The 14,985-nt window shown below is 37.6% G+C and overlaps 1 protein-coding gene across 2 annotated transcripts in view; it reads left to right on the forward strand.

Moving 5' to 3' along the window:
* Positions 1–14,985, forward strand: part of LOC149180461 (uncharacterized) — a 355,125-nt gene that overhangs the window by 269,552 nt on the left and 70,588 nt on the right. For both annotated transcript variants that reach the window (XM_089416133.1, XM_089416134.1), the window contains one exon: positions 11,659–11,721. In XM_089416133.1, the coding sequence (XP_089272259.1) occupies positions 11,659–11,721 (63 nt within the window). The remainder of the gene's footprint in view (positions 1–11,658; positions 11,722–14,985) is intronic.

The following is a 14,985-nucleotide window of genomic DNA, read 5'->3' on the forward strand; positions in this document are numbered from 1 at the left end:
GCCTGAAGCAAGCTCCTAGAGCTTGGTACTCGAGGATTAATACATACTTGCAGCAGTTGGGTTTCACAAAGAGTGAGGTTGATCCGAACCTATACTTCATTGTGGTGGGTGAGGAGCCTCTCATTCTGGTGTTGTATGTTGATGACTTGATCATCACTGGTGCAGAGAGACTCATTGAGCGCTGCAAGAGAGATCTTGCTTTAGAGTTTGAGATGAAGGATATCGGCTTGATGCATTATTTTCTGGGATTGGAGGTGTGGCAGGAGGAGGGCCATTTCTTCCTGGGACAAGGGAAGTACATTGTAGATATTCTTAGCAGATTTCACATGGAGGACTGCAAACCCATGTCTACGCCTATGATCACTAACTGGAAGAAGCTTCACGCTTTTGATTCCGAGTTGGTGGATCCTACTCTATACAGATAGTGGATTGGTTGTTTGATGTATTTGGTCAACACTCGACCAGATATATGTTTTGTAGTTAACACTGTGAGTCAGTTCATGTGTGAGCCCAGGAGAGTGCACTGGGTAGCTGCAAAACACATTCTTCGTTACTTGCAGGGGACAGTGGATTTTGGTTTGGATTATAGACATGGTGATGGAGTGAGACTGGTAGGGTACACGGATTCAGATTGGGCAGGTTGTGCTTCAGATAGGAAGAGTACTTCCGGGTGTTGTTTTGGTTTGGGTTCGGTAGTTGTGTCATGGATCAGCCGGAAACAACAGTCAGTTGCATTGAGTTCAGCTGAGGCAGAGTATATGGCTGCTAGTTTGGCTAGTTGTGAGGCCATATGGCTTCGCAAGATGTTGTTTGGTCTATTTGGTCAGGGATTGAGACCTTCAGTAATTTACTGTGATAATCAGAGTTGCATAAAACTCATAGAGAATCCAGTTTTCCATGACATGTCAAAGCATATTGAGATCAAGTATCACTTCATTAGAGACTATGTCCAAAAGGGCGCTGTCAAGCTTGAGTACATTTCCACAAATGAGCAGGTAGCAGACATTTTCACCAAAGCCTTACCACGCGGCAAGCATGTATACTTCAGAGACAAGATGGGAGTGGTGAGGAACACTTTCGTCGGTAAGAGGGAGTGTTAAAATTTGGGTACCAGAGGACAAGTGGTTCCCTAGGCTTTGATCTTTGGCTTAGGGAAAAGTGTCCAAATTTATTTTTTTCTTTTCTCCTAAAGTGACTTTATAAGTGGTAAAGTCAATTTAATTTAAAAGTGACTTTATAAGTGGTAAAGTTACACTCTAATTTAAAAGTGACTTTATAAGTGGTAAAGTTACATTCTAATTTAAAGGTGACTTTATTAAAGTGAATGAAGAATTAGAAAGTGAAAAAGTGACTATGGAAATAAAAGGCTAAGTGGGTCTTTATTTAAGTGGGTGAGTTAAAAAATAGAAAGTGAGAATTAAATGCACATTTATTCTCATCCCTATATCTAAATGAATCTCAACCATTAGATCTTACGGTAACCCAAATGGTCATTTAGAGAATAAAAGGAGAAGAGAAGAGGAAAAGATCATTCATTCTTTCATGAGCATTTGAGAGAAAGAGAAGAGAGAGCAAGGAGAAAATTTCTAAGCAGTGAGGAAGTGAAGGAGAGCAGCAAGAAGACATTTCGGCGAATCTGGGCAGCAACATTTATTGGCACGCATCCCAAGAAAAAACCGTACAGCAGGAGAAAGCACAAAAATCGAGGAAGAGGGACAACAAGTTCTGTGCACATTTTTCGAGGCTAACCGTACAACATTTAATGCTGTTTTATTGCTGTAAAAATTTCTGTTTTGGCTGTTTGTTGATTGGCATGATTTTTGAGGCAGAGTTCAAGCACGAAAATTGAGATAAGTTGTAATTTGTGGTTGCTGGAATTTTTACTATGTATTTGAGTTTCTCTGTAAAAGCATTTTCAGAAATAAAGAAGAGCTCTCAAACTGGATTTCCCCAAGAGTTGTAGGGGGTTTTTCTAGGGTCACATTGACAAAAAATCACTGTGTTATTTTTTGTGTGGCTGTCATAATTTTGTTGTGTTTTATTTATGTAATTTCAGTAGTTGTAAAATTCTAAATTTGTGTTTTCAAAAAAATATTATCATTTCCAGATTTTAGAATTTTTATCATGCTTGGATTTAAAACTAAATGCATGGAGTGATAAGGAAAACTGATAACTGGAGTGGTGGTTGAAATTTCTTCCGCATTGTAGTTAAAGATCCTAAGGCAAGGTTGTGACAAATGTAAGATATAAGACAAGGGTACAGTAGAGGTAGGATCATAAGATATTGTTGCAGAGTGAAATAGGCTTGCAATGGCAACATTTTCAATATCTAAAGCCCCACAACTAACTATCATGGAGATTGAATTCTACAATCGATCTAAGGCCCAGAACTTAGAAGACCCAATTGTGGCAAATCAAAAGGCTGCAAAATGCAAATGCAGAATATGCAAATCTATGATGCAATTACTATTGGGGTATATTTAATAATGGTCATATGTTGAATTGCATAACATGGGGCTTTAGGTTATGTGCAGTTAGTAAAGTAACTTTTACGTTCATAGAGTCCCTTGTCATTTTATTGTTACCAAGAAGGTTGCCAAACTTGCATCTCTCTCGTCAAATTGAGCAATGTCAATTGATTTTTCTCTCATCTCTCTCTCTCTCTTTCTCTTCAAGTATTGTATGTGTATATATTATTATTTTTTAAACTGTAACCCAAGCAATTATTGAACAACTCCAAGCAATTGTTGAACATATTGTGTTTAGGAATAATTCAAAAAAGGTTACATGCAGTGATGCCCAATTCAAGATTGCAATTACGTGACCTTTACATATATTTTGTGTGCAACTTTTGAAAACAAATAAGGAGAACAAGAAACTTGTTGAGTTTTCGTATGCCTTGCTTATGGTGTAAGTCACACTCTTGCAAATAAAAAAGGAATAAGAGCATTGTTTATCAATATGAGTGGAATAATTAAAGCCAAATCACATGGATGGTTTTACAACTAAGAAACTTAGTAGAGTCGAAATTTAGTCACAATGCATACTTTTAAATTTTCTTTTGTACACATCCACCTTTTGAATTCTCTTTTGTACATCTCCATACCTCTATTGCATGTCCTTTCCTTATGACATGGAAGAGCCTTCCTAAAGAAAATCTGGCAACTAAGCTCTTATTTGGTAATTTTTCTCTGCCCATGTCTCATATAACAATTCTTTAATAGTCAGATTTAGTTGCATTATTTCTTTTTGAATTATGTTATCCCAGGTGTTTAAGCAATGTTACATGGGTAAACACTCCCCGTGTTCCCCATGCTTATGGGTAGGGGGGAAGGGGATCCATGCTCCCTTTTGACGAAGGTCCATTGTTTTGAGGAAAAAAATGACAAAAAGCAAAGTAGGAAAGGTCCATTGTGTATTCTTGAGAATACAAATGCTTCAGATATAGATAGCAGTAGTGCACCCTAATGCGTAGGTAGATGAGGAGGGACCTAAAAGAGGCACAACTTGGGATGGTTGGTGTGCTGTTGAGTATCCTTGAGAATGCAAATGATTCTGATTTAGATGGTAACATTCTCATGGGTGGTCCTCGTTCTTTCGTGTAGTAGTTGGATGCGGAGACTACTGGGGCATTTCCTTAAGCAATGATGCTCATTTGTCATTTGGCCCATTCTTAGATCATTTGTCTTAAGACTTATATCTACATGTTGTATATTTTCAAAGTGAGATAAGAGATACAATGGTGATAGATGATTTTTGAATCGTTATTATTACATTAAGTCACATCATTACATGTATCATTTAGGATTTATTATGTTACATCTAATGATGCATGTTATTGGTGCATTTTTATTGTTTTTTGTTTTTGTTTTTTTTTTTATTGTTTAAGGCAACCATAGTTCGCGGTCACTGAGTGGCTGCTACGTCCACGGGCAATAATCCACAGAGATCCACCAAAGGCGGCCTAATATATCGTGCCTAACCCCAACGACATCGAGGAAATTTGACCTCGTGACCTCCCAATATGCAACGAGGGCTTGACCAATTGAGCTATCCCTGGGGGCTACATGTTATTGGTGCATTATTATGTATAAATTTTCAATAATTTATATTTCAGTTTTCCTATGTTTCAAAATTAATTTTCTGGCATTTGGGATGGGGTTCCCAATGTTGAAGACCTTGACTTCCCCTATCATGTTCCCAATTTGTGTGAGCGCAAAATTCACTATGGAGTTTTCAATTTTGGAGATATTAAATAAAAAGGATAAAATATTATTGTGGGAGAAAAGTGAAATTAATATTTTTAATGGAGATTGGCGACAAAAGAATATTTTATTAGAAAAAGGGAGGTAAATTATTATTTTAATGGAGAATGATGACAAAGTAATATTTTATTAGAGAATGGAAGAAAATTATTATTTTATTGGAATGGTGGCAAATTATTATTTTATTCAAAGGGAGGCAAAAATTGGAAAATGAACCCCATCAATAAAATAACAAGGAATAAAGGAGGATCTAGAAGCTAGAGGGAGGCTCCATGAAGGATTATAAAAGGAGGAGAAACTCAATTGCAAATCATTCTATTTTATCATTTCTATTTGACATGTAAATTTGAGTTCTCTTAAGCTGTTCAACCAAGACAACTAGTGCTGTTATCACAAGGGATTTCCAGGTGGAAATTCCACCTCTATCTTAGGAGAACTTCGATTGTCTCCCTAGTGAGGCTTTAGGGGAGTCTATTTCAGGACTTCCATTGGAGTTTATTGCAGAATATTCACACAAAAATTTGCTATTTCTGGGCGCAAAAGACAAACCCCAAAGGCTAGTTGGAACATCATCTTTCTATTGCAGGTTCCGGGTATTTGCAGGAGATTTTCTACTGGTTAGAGGAGTTGTTTGGCACCATTTTTCAGAGATGTTCCTCTATCTTTTAGCTAGGCCGAATTTTCTCTTATAGAGCTTGTGCAGGGGTTGGAGAACAAAGTTTTGTTGGTGTATGGTGCTGATATTTGTCGAGAGTTTAGTTGGGAGTGATAACTATTTGCCAGAGGATATTTGTGCATAATTTTTCAGCCATTTGTAGGAGAGTTTTATCATTTCTCACCACTGTCTCTTTGGTTGGGCGCAAAACTATGTAGTTGGGAGATTTGCGCTATTTTGGGCATTCCGGGTCAGTTGGAATTAGCCGAAACGATTTCTGGGTTTTATTGGTTGGGGTTTGAGGAGCCTATAGCTAATTTTATAGAATTTTCCGGGTAGTATTTGGGCCAGAATCATACATCATATAGCAGGGCCTTTTGCTGGTTAGCTGGGCAGTTTGCATCAATGTTTTACAACTCGGACTCGGATTCGGACTCGGCCGAGGATCGACTCGGACTCGGACTCGGACTCGGTAATGACTCGGCCGGCTCGATTTCAATGACTCGGTCGTTGTAAAAAATACATTAAATATTTATTTTTTTTATAAAAAAACATAATTTTAAATATTTTAAACATAATTTTAAAGATTTTCATTCAAGTTTCCAAACACACAACATTATAATATACATGGAAGACAACATATGATCAAAGTAGGCTCATGAACCAATCCATTATATCAAAATGGTACGGTGGTACCCAATGGCAATAGTAAATACATAGTCAACTGTAGTCTGTCATACATGATCAAAGACTCAAGAGTCAAAACAAAATACAAATAACCAAGGAGGCTAGTAGCTACTGCCAGAGGAGCCAAGATCATCTCGACCAATCTCTGGATCATCATCATCAGAGTCAGACAAGGGGCCCCATGGCTCCTCCTCATCATCATCGTCTCCAACTGCAACTGTAGAAGTGGTGCCAGTACCACTAGGCTGTGCAGCAGATGCAAGCTGAGATAGAGTACAAATGCGGCTGTGCTTCTGTCGTGGCTGAGCAGAGGAAGGCGAAGCACCTACAACTGAAGTCCTACTAGCTGGCTGTGAGACTGAGGCTGGTGGATTGGGATCTGCATTCAACTGAACATGCTGCAGTGGATCTCCAACATCAAGTTCATCAAGATCCTCATCAGGATCAAACTCTGGTAGACGACTCTCCACTACCCAATCTGATGTTGGATCAATGTCTTCCAACACAATGGGATCTGAATCAGGTCTTTTGTTCAGCAATTGGTTCCGTCTGAGCCGAAGGTTGTATTGGACAAAAACTAGATCATTCAACCGTTTTTGCTCCAAACGGTTTCTCTTCTTTGTGTGAATCCTCTCAAAGACAGACCAATTGCGCTCACACCCAGATGCACTGCAAGTTTGACTCAAAATACGAATTGCAAACCTTTGCAATTCAGGGCACTGGCCACCAAAGGCCTCCCACCATTGTGCTGCAAAAAACATAGGAGTGTAATGAATTATGAGTTAGATGAAGGCTGAAGCTCAACAAAATTACAAATTATATCTAACTTTCAAATTATAAATGATTTAACAAACTTTAATAAAAAAAGTAAAACCATTAAGAAATTGAAAATTGAAATTTTTGTTTACCTGGCTCATCTGCTTCTCTTGCAATCTTTGCTAGGTTCTTCCCAAAGGTACCTGTTGCATTGCTGAAGGATGTGACCTGCTGATGTATCAGCAGCTGATCAGACTCCGATGGGACCATGCGCTCAATGCAATCAACCAGTCCATCTCTGACCTCCCCCCTCAAAGCTCCTGACTCCTTAGCTTTATAATGATACCGTGGGTTCAAAAAATACCCAGCTGCATGTATAGGGCGATGGAGTTGATTGTTCCATCTTTCATCAATGATTGCCCAAATGGGCCCATACTTTGCCACTCTATCCTTGTATGCTGTCTTTATTTGCTCCTTTGCTTGATCCATAGCCTCATAAATGAAGCCCATAGCCAACCTTTCCCCATCCACCAACCGCAACACCTTAACTAGTGGCTCAGCAAGCTTCACAATCTCTGCTGCCTTTCTCCAAAAAGTTTCATCATGGACTTTCCTTTTCAATTCTCTGCCTTCTGGTTTGTTAGACCAACTGCTTTGATTCCAATCATCACTGGAAAACATCTTTTGCAAGTTTCTATGTTGGGAAAGCATAGATTGCAATGTCAAAAAATGTGTAGCAAATCTAGTGATGGCAGGCCTAATAATATCCTTGCCTCCAGTGTGTTTCCTCATGAGACTCAAAACCAGTGTATGATTGTAGATAAATTTTGTTATGCTTTTGGCATTATCTACAGTGTTTCTGACCCAATCTAATTTTCCAATATCCTCAAGCATGAAGTCTATGCAATGTGCAGCGCATGGGGTCCAAAAGATGGTCTTGTGTTTTTCCTCTAACAGTCTACCAGCAAGAACATAGTTAGAGGCATTGTCTGTGATGATTTGAACAACATTAGCCACCCCCACATCCTGAATAACCTCATCCAATAGCTGAAACAACAAGTGGCCATCTTTTACCTTATCAGATGCATCAACTGATTTTAAAAACATGGTTCCCTGTGGGCAGAAGACAAGAAAGTTTATGATGGTACGGTTTCTTTGATCAGTCCATCCATCTGACATGATGGTACACCCTGTTCTTGCCCATGATTCCTTGAAATCTTGCAAATACTCATTAATTGATTTAATTTCTTTCTGCAAACGAAACCCCCTTAGCTCTTGCATAGTAGGGCCTTTGAAGCCTTTTCTAGCAGCATGTATGGCCTCAAACATAGGCTCATAATATGGTGAACGAGCAACATTAAAGGGGATATCAGCATCATACCACCATCTAGCTATGTAGTCACAAGCAGTCTCCCTCAATTCTTTCTTCCAATGGTCATCTAAAGTGGGCTGAGCAAGACCTTTACTAACTTCAGGACCATGTGCATCTGATGGAGAGGAGCCTGAGTGAGTGAAAAAACTTTTGATAGTCCCATCACCCTTCATTCTACCCTTTCCCTTATCTTGAACAGAAGCAAAAGAGGGAGGAACATAACGGAAAGGGTTTGATGCATCAGTTTGAGGGATAGAGGAAGAACCCTCAAACTCATAGTGGGGGTTGGCAGCCATCATTCTTTGTATCTCCCTCTTCCTCCCAATTTCAGCCTGTATCTCTTTTTGCCTAGTCTTTTCTGCATTAAATTTTTCAAAGCTTTCCAACAAATTCTTTCTAATCTCCCCAATTTCCTCAGATTTACATGCAGTAATATTGCCTTTAATCCCTGCCAAGTGTTGTTTCAGCCTATTAATCCCCCCAGGACCTGACTTAATTTTCCTATGGCAAAACTTGCAACACATCTCATCATCAACCATTTCAACATATGCCCAAGCAGGATCTTTTGCTCTAGGTGCCATTTTTTGACTAGGAAAACAATCTGAAAATGAAAAAAAAAAATAAAAATTGATTCAATGTTCATTTATTTGACTAAAAACACTCTCTAAGCTATCTTGATATGCACCTAAAATTTACTAAGTAAAAACAGATTTATAGAGGTGGAAAAAAATACCTCCAGGCACAAACTGCCTCCTCAAGCTTGCTCCAAAAATCAGCTCCTCAATGCTGCTCCAAATGGCTGCCCAAGAAGCTCCTCACTCCAGCTACAATGCTCCTCCAAGACTCCTCACTGCTGCTCCAAAACAAGCTCAAGAACTGCTCACTAACTCTCAAAGAAGACTCTCACTCAAATGCATAAGACTGCTGTGAGTGAAATGAGAGCATTTGGCTGTCTTAAATAGAGTTTGGGAGGGGGAAATGGACCCCAAAAGCATTAAACAAATCACAATAACCCTTTCAGCTCCACAAACCCTAACTAACTTTATAAAAAATCAGCAAAAAATTGATTTTTTTTTGGTAAATACGCTGCCCAGCCGTCTTGCTTTGACTCGGCCGAGTCAATACGGACCCGGCCGGGTTGACCGAGTCAGCTATGACTCGGCCGGGTCATTGGATGACCCGGCCGAGTCATAGCTGACTCGGTCAGCAGAGCCGGGTCAAGGGCCGGGTCAATAATTTTTGCATTGAAACGGTCAGAAACGGCCGTTTCCATTTCGGTTCGGCCGTTTCGTAAAACAATGGTTTGCATCACATTGTGGGTTTGATTTTGGCTTGGATTCAGGCCAAATCTTTTTTGGGTATTATGGGTTATAGGAGAGGAGCCCATGGCTGCAATTTCAGGTCGATCCAGGCATTATTGAGGTCAGAATTTCAGTTTCTTGTCTAGCAACAGTAGTAGTAGCAACATTATTTGCTAGGTAATTTGCACATTTTGGGGATTTCTGGGTCAGCTGGAATTAGCCCAATATTTTTCAGGGGTTGGTAGATTTAGGTGAGAGGAGTCTCCAGTTAATTTTGCAGAATTTTTGGAGCAAATTTGATGGAAAAAATCACAATTCACCTCCAGCAGTAGCAAAATTTTTTTCTGGGTGATGTGTTGGAAGTTGGACCGCCCCCTCGAACCCACTCCCGAATTGCGTGCCCTTTGGGAGCGACTCGGGAGCGACCAGGGAGCGCGCTCTCGAAATCACTCTCGCATGGGAGCGAAATTTTCGCTCCCTAACCTTTTTTGCAATTCTTTTTCTTTTGTAGTAACATTCCAAATGCAATGTTTTTTCAAAGTAATAAATAATTTTTTAGTGGGGCAGCCTAATTATCAAGCCTATGGCCCTAGTATTGATACGCGATCCATGGTAATGTTGAATTCTTAAAGCAAAAGTGGCATTCTCCTTAATCTTCATTTTCATCCTTTTACTTCAATTTTTACATTACCATGAAATGACTCAGGATGTTTGAGAGTGGTTTCGACCTCATTGGATTTCATTTGGAGAAAGTAGAATTTTAAATCTCATTCAAAATCCAGCAGACTTATCCATTTTCCAGGATTTCAAGATTGGGGGGTTGCAATGTTTCCATTGGAGTTTGTCATGTATTAGGGTATGGAACTTGTATTTAATAAAGAGCACCAATCCCTCTATGTACCTTGATGTTAGTGACATTGGTTGTCGAACTCCTCTATCATGACCCTACTAAAAATGTAACCATCACTGAACAAAATCTTTACTTTACATGCTATGTTTTTTCTATCTTATGTTCATGAGGGTGATATTAATGACAAATATCTTGATTTTCCAACAAGACTAAAAAATTAGACATTTCTCGCGGCGGCAAGAGACCCAAGCATTAGCAATAGATAATATATTTACTTGTCTTTTCTAGTTTCTAGTAGTTTTTATAATTGTTGATTCTTTCATATTTATTATGATATTTTTTGTAAACAATATATGACAATTTAAGTTTGAAGTTGGCAATTATAACTCATTGGTAATGAATTAGGAATATGATGCTTCGTGAAAGTTGAAAGTTGTTTCATTTCATTTCATTTTATAACATTTCATTTCATGTTAGATATTATTTGTTGTAATGGTTACACTTAGCTTACAAGTATAACTTTGGTGATCAATAATGATAAATGTTATATATTGAATTTTTAAGGCTTGAAACTTTAAGATTGATGAATCATGATTCATGAGACTCAATATGTTGTATGTTACTAACTTGTGGACATGGTTGATGAAGATAATAACTTCTAGATGATTGTTGTTATATGGTTCAATCTATGTTTTTTATATCTAATTCATCATTCTACATGTTTTTGTTGACATATATGCATCAATATATATATATATATATAAACACTCTGGGATTCACTCCCAAACCGGGAGCTTCTGAAAATGTCGCTCCCGCTCCCAAGTAACCTCGGTTGGGACAGATTGAGCCATTCCAGTTGGGGTTTTGCTTAGATCTTCACCTAGGTATTGCATGCTTGCATTAACAAGCCCAGGTTCTATCATTTCACCCCACTGTACTCAGTTCCAGTTGAAAATTTAATAAAATGGCTTATATTTGTGACTGCTATTCTATGGTTCACTGATCTATATTTGCATGTGTAAATATTTTGCTGTAGCTTCGTGCATGTATTTGATATTCACTGTTTTTTCTAGTTTGGGACATTACATCCCCTCTGACATTCCCTAGAATTTTAAGGGCGCTTCCACATGCTCCCTGGATGTGTTTGCTCACTCCCACGTCTCCATCTCCTGGAAACTTGGCAGAACATTGCATTTAAGTTATAACTTATTAGAGTTAATTTCTGCCATTTAAGATTTTTAGGAAGCTTGATAAATTCACTTGTGGATGACTAGCCTTTTTAAGATGAACATAAGAAAGTATTACTAGAAAATCAAGTACTACCACTCCTGCAGTTAAAACTATAAGTTACATCAACTTCTTGTTGAAGTTTTCCTATCCTATTTGGTGAAAATGTCAAGTGCTTTAACAACTTATTTTGTACTTGAGTTTGACTATATGCTGTACTGTACTTTCAGTGTTTGGTTTGCTAAGTAGGACACTTGAGATGAGTAAAGTAGTCATAGAATCAACTGTCATGGATATAGACTTTCATACTATTTCCATTTTAAGAGGTATATATTTAAGGTAAAAAATTAAAATGAAAGGAAAGAAGGTCTTTTTCACATGTGAAAGATTTGCTGATGTTTTCTTTAAATTCTTTTTTCATGAGCATTTTCAGAATTTGCAAAATTGAGAATACGAGTTTTGACTATTTGAACTTTGTGATAATGCAGTGTTCCAAATGCCATTTCTTCATTGATTTTTTACATTCTTTGATGTATTCTATGCAGGCACGAGGAGAATGCTTTGGGAGAATAACAATTGAGGCAATGGCATTTCAACTGCCAGTATTGGTAAGCTTGTCAAGCTCAGTAGTTCATGACTCAGGATATCCTGTAAGGAAAAGCTTGGAATTGAAATTAAAATTTTAAATTAAAATTTTCTTACCTGTTAGATTATTAAGTAAACTATAGGCTCTGGATTATGTGACATCTTGTGACGTATCATTGCTGAATCTACTAATTGCGGGTTGCTGACAATTCCCTACCAATAATTTTTTTATTTCTTTCGTTCCAAGACTTTAAGTTTGCAAGGAAAATAACACAATATGCAAGAACAGCTAGTGGTACCTGTTATAACAAAATCTAGCACCTACAAAAGTTTAAAGTCCCAAGCTAAATCACCTGGTTCAAATTTGAATTTGAGTTCAACGATCTTGAAGTTTGACAAAAAATTGAGAGTGAAAATTTCAGTAATAAAATTCGACATTAAATTCAAGATATTACAAAATTTGAAAATTAAAAATATATGAGATGAAAATGAATACATATGTAAATTATAATTAAACACATATAAAAGAAACAAAAATTTAAATATATGTTTTAAAAAATTTCAAATATTAAAAACAATTTCATTATATTAACTGCTTGGCCATTGGATTCTTTGTGAATAGAAATAGTGTTTTTCATACCCAGTTCATATTGTGATTGTTTGGATCCATTTACTTCTTATTTTATTATTAAAGAAACATCTTTTTGTTAGTTTATTTATGTGTAAAGAATTATTTATAAAAGCGTGATTATGTTTCTGCTTGTATAAAACGTGTTATTTGCTTTCCTTGCAGCTATGGTGATGCAATAAGTTGTTAAGGTGTTTATGTAGATTTTCCATCTATCGCATTAAAATTTGTGTAATGAAGAAAGAGACTCAAGTTATTAAATGTTTGCATTCTGGTGCAAATCACAATCTAATAACCATCGATTTGTGTGATCTAATGCTCAATTCATGCCTGGAGATGAATCTGGACTTACCAATTATTGATGCATTGGGCATTGGTGTCAACATTAGGCTGAGTAAGAAAACTGACATCAGACCTTGAAGTCTATGTGTGTTGGAGAGAAAATTGGATTGAAAAATCATTTGAGCCACCTGACCTATGTTCTTAATAGTGAATAACTTTGATACGGCTTCATAGATTTGCTGAGCATGCTTGATTTTGGCTATAAATGGGACAAGATTGTCCTTTATTCCTTCTACCATTAGAGTCATGGCCACCAATTCCATTTCTCTAAACTTTACTTTGTTAACATCACTAGAGTCATCTGTAGGCTTCTTTACTTTTCCTTTGACCAAGTCAAGTACTTTGTTCTTTTCAAGGATGAGGTCAATCCTCTTCTTCCAGTACCTATAGTTTGAGGCTCCTTCAAGTTTGTTCTCTCCCTTGATTGTGTTAGACATCTTCCTTGAATATAGTAGACTCCTTCCCTAAGATAATCCTTTTGAATGGTTCCTTGATCAAGTGCTTGAGACTGCTTTTTTCTTCTTTCTTCACCAAAGCTCTGATACCATGTTAGAAAATTAGAAAGGCAGAAATATTTTCTTATTCTTGATAATTACTTGTGATGTTCTTGATTTGTTATTACATTTCTTTATATCTTCTTTCTTTTAGTTCATCAAGCAATTACCAAAGCAATAGCACATAAAACAATGGACACCAGATGTAGGCTCACAGCCAGGGAAAAACCCCTCTCTAGGGGAAAACCCAATCAGTAATTCTTCCTTCAATAGTTTTCTGAAGATATTCCAAGACTCTTGACCTTGACACAAACTTTCCTCCACACCAAGTTAGCCTTCTTCCTTACTTGCAGATGATCCTTCTTGACCTAGCAACAACAATCGCGGCAACACTTTCTTCGACCTAGCAAGTTTGACCTAGCCTTAGAGACTTCGATCTTTACTTAGAACCCTCGATCTTGGCCCAGTGCAGCTTCTTAAGGTGACAACATCACACGACAACTGGCTACGACATCAACATGACAATTGGTCACAACATTATATGGCAACTAGCTACGGGATAAATAAGAGAACTTCGATCTTCCAAACTAAGGCATGAGAGGGAGAGATAGTTGCACCAAAAACTCGATTTTCCCTTTCTCCTTCTCCTAGACCAAACTCACACTTCCTTCTCCTCCTCCTATTTCACACTTCTTCTGGCTTCAAGAGAGATCGAACTTGCTTGTGAGAGAGAGTGCTTCAAATGGAATTCAAATGGCTTCATTTATAGCCCTTTGGTGAGGTCGAATAGCCTCTTTTGAGGCCAACTTTATCATCTTAAGGCTGACTTGTGGAGACAACATAATTCATATTTGACTCAATACGTAACCTTTTTATATGATTCAAAAGCCCAAGAAGGGTCTCTTTAAAAGTACAATGACTCTATTGACTCAGAATAAATCCTAGAGGTCCTCAATGGGGATTTTGACCTAAAACATGATGACCTAAGCATTAAACCCATGTTTTAATAAGTCATAATAATAATAATTCTTTTTTTTATTCTTTTGACAAGTACATTACAAGATGACTCAAATACATTTAATGAAGATTGAACCTAGTTACATTTTCCAACAATCACTCCTCCCTCAATCAAATATGATATATCCACTAGTCCAAGTTTACTTCTCAAATACTCGAGCTTCTTATTAAGAAGAGATTTCGTCAAGATATCAATTACTTATTCATCTGTTGAGATATATTGTAGCTTTATGACCTCATCTTGTACCAAACTTCTGATGTAATGATATTTTGTTAAAATTGGAAACTAGGGTCAAATTCCACCTTGGGACAACTAATTTGATGGAGATGATGATTGCATTTGATTCCTCTTTTCGAGAGGTCCAAGATTGATATAGAGATCATCTCATTCGGACAAGTAGAAGTGTGATTTTGAATTTATGTCCACCACACGTGCAAATTGTTCAGGTCAACCTCATCATCATGTAGGCTCAAGAAGCCCAATGGATGTGTCTCTTCACCCACAATGAATTGTATAAATACAAGAGACCTCACACCTCATTTGACACATTCATCACTCACACATTCTTCTCTCTCTTCATTTGATTGGTTCGTACAACATTGGGCAACTTCTCTCTCTCACAGGTGTGGCTAGGAGGACGAGTTTCTGGGCAGAATTGCAGGCCGAAATTTTAGAGTTCTGAGAGAGGTTTGACCACTGTTGACCAAGAAATTATTTACCAAGTTTGACTGTGTTTTTGGGGTTAAAGGTTCGATTTTTCTAGGCCGCATCTTTGGGCACAAAACCGAGAAATTTTGGGCTATTT

Source organism: Pinus tabuliformis, chromosome 3_2, assembly GCF_031772625.1.
Source record: "Pinus tabuliformis cultivar Carrire ecotype Pingquan chromosome 3_2, CPIR1, whole genome shotgun sequence".
Lineage (NCBI taxonomy): Eukaryota > Viridiplantae > Streptophyta > Pinopsida > Pinales > Pinaceae > Pinus > Pinus tabuliformis.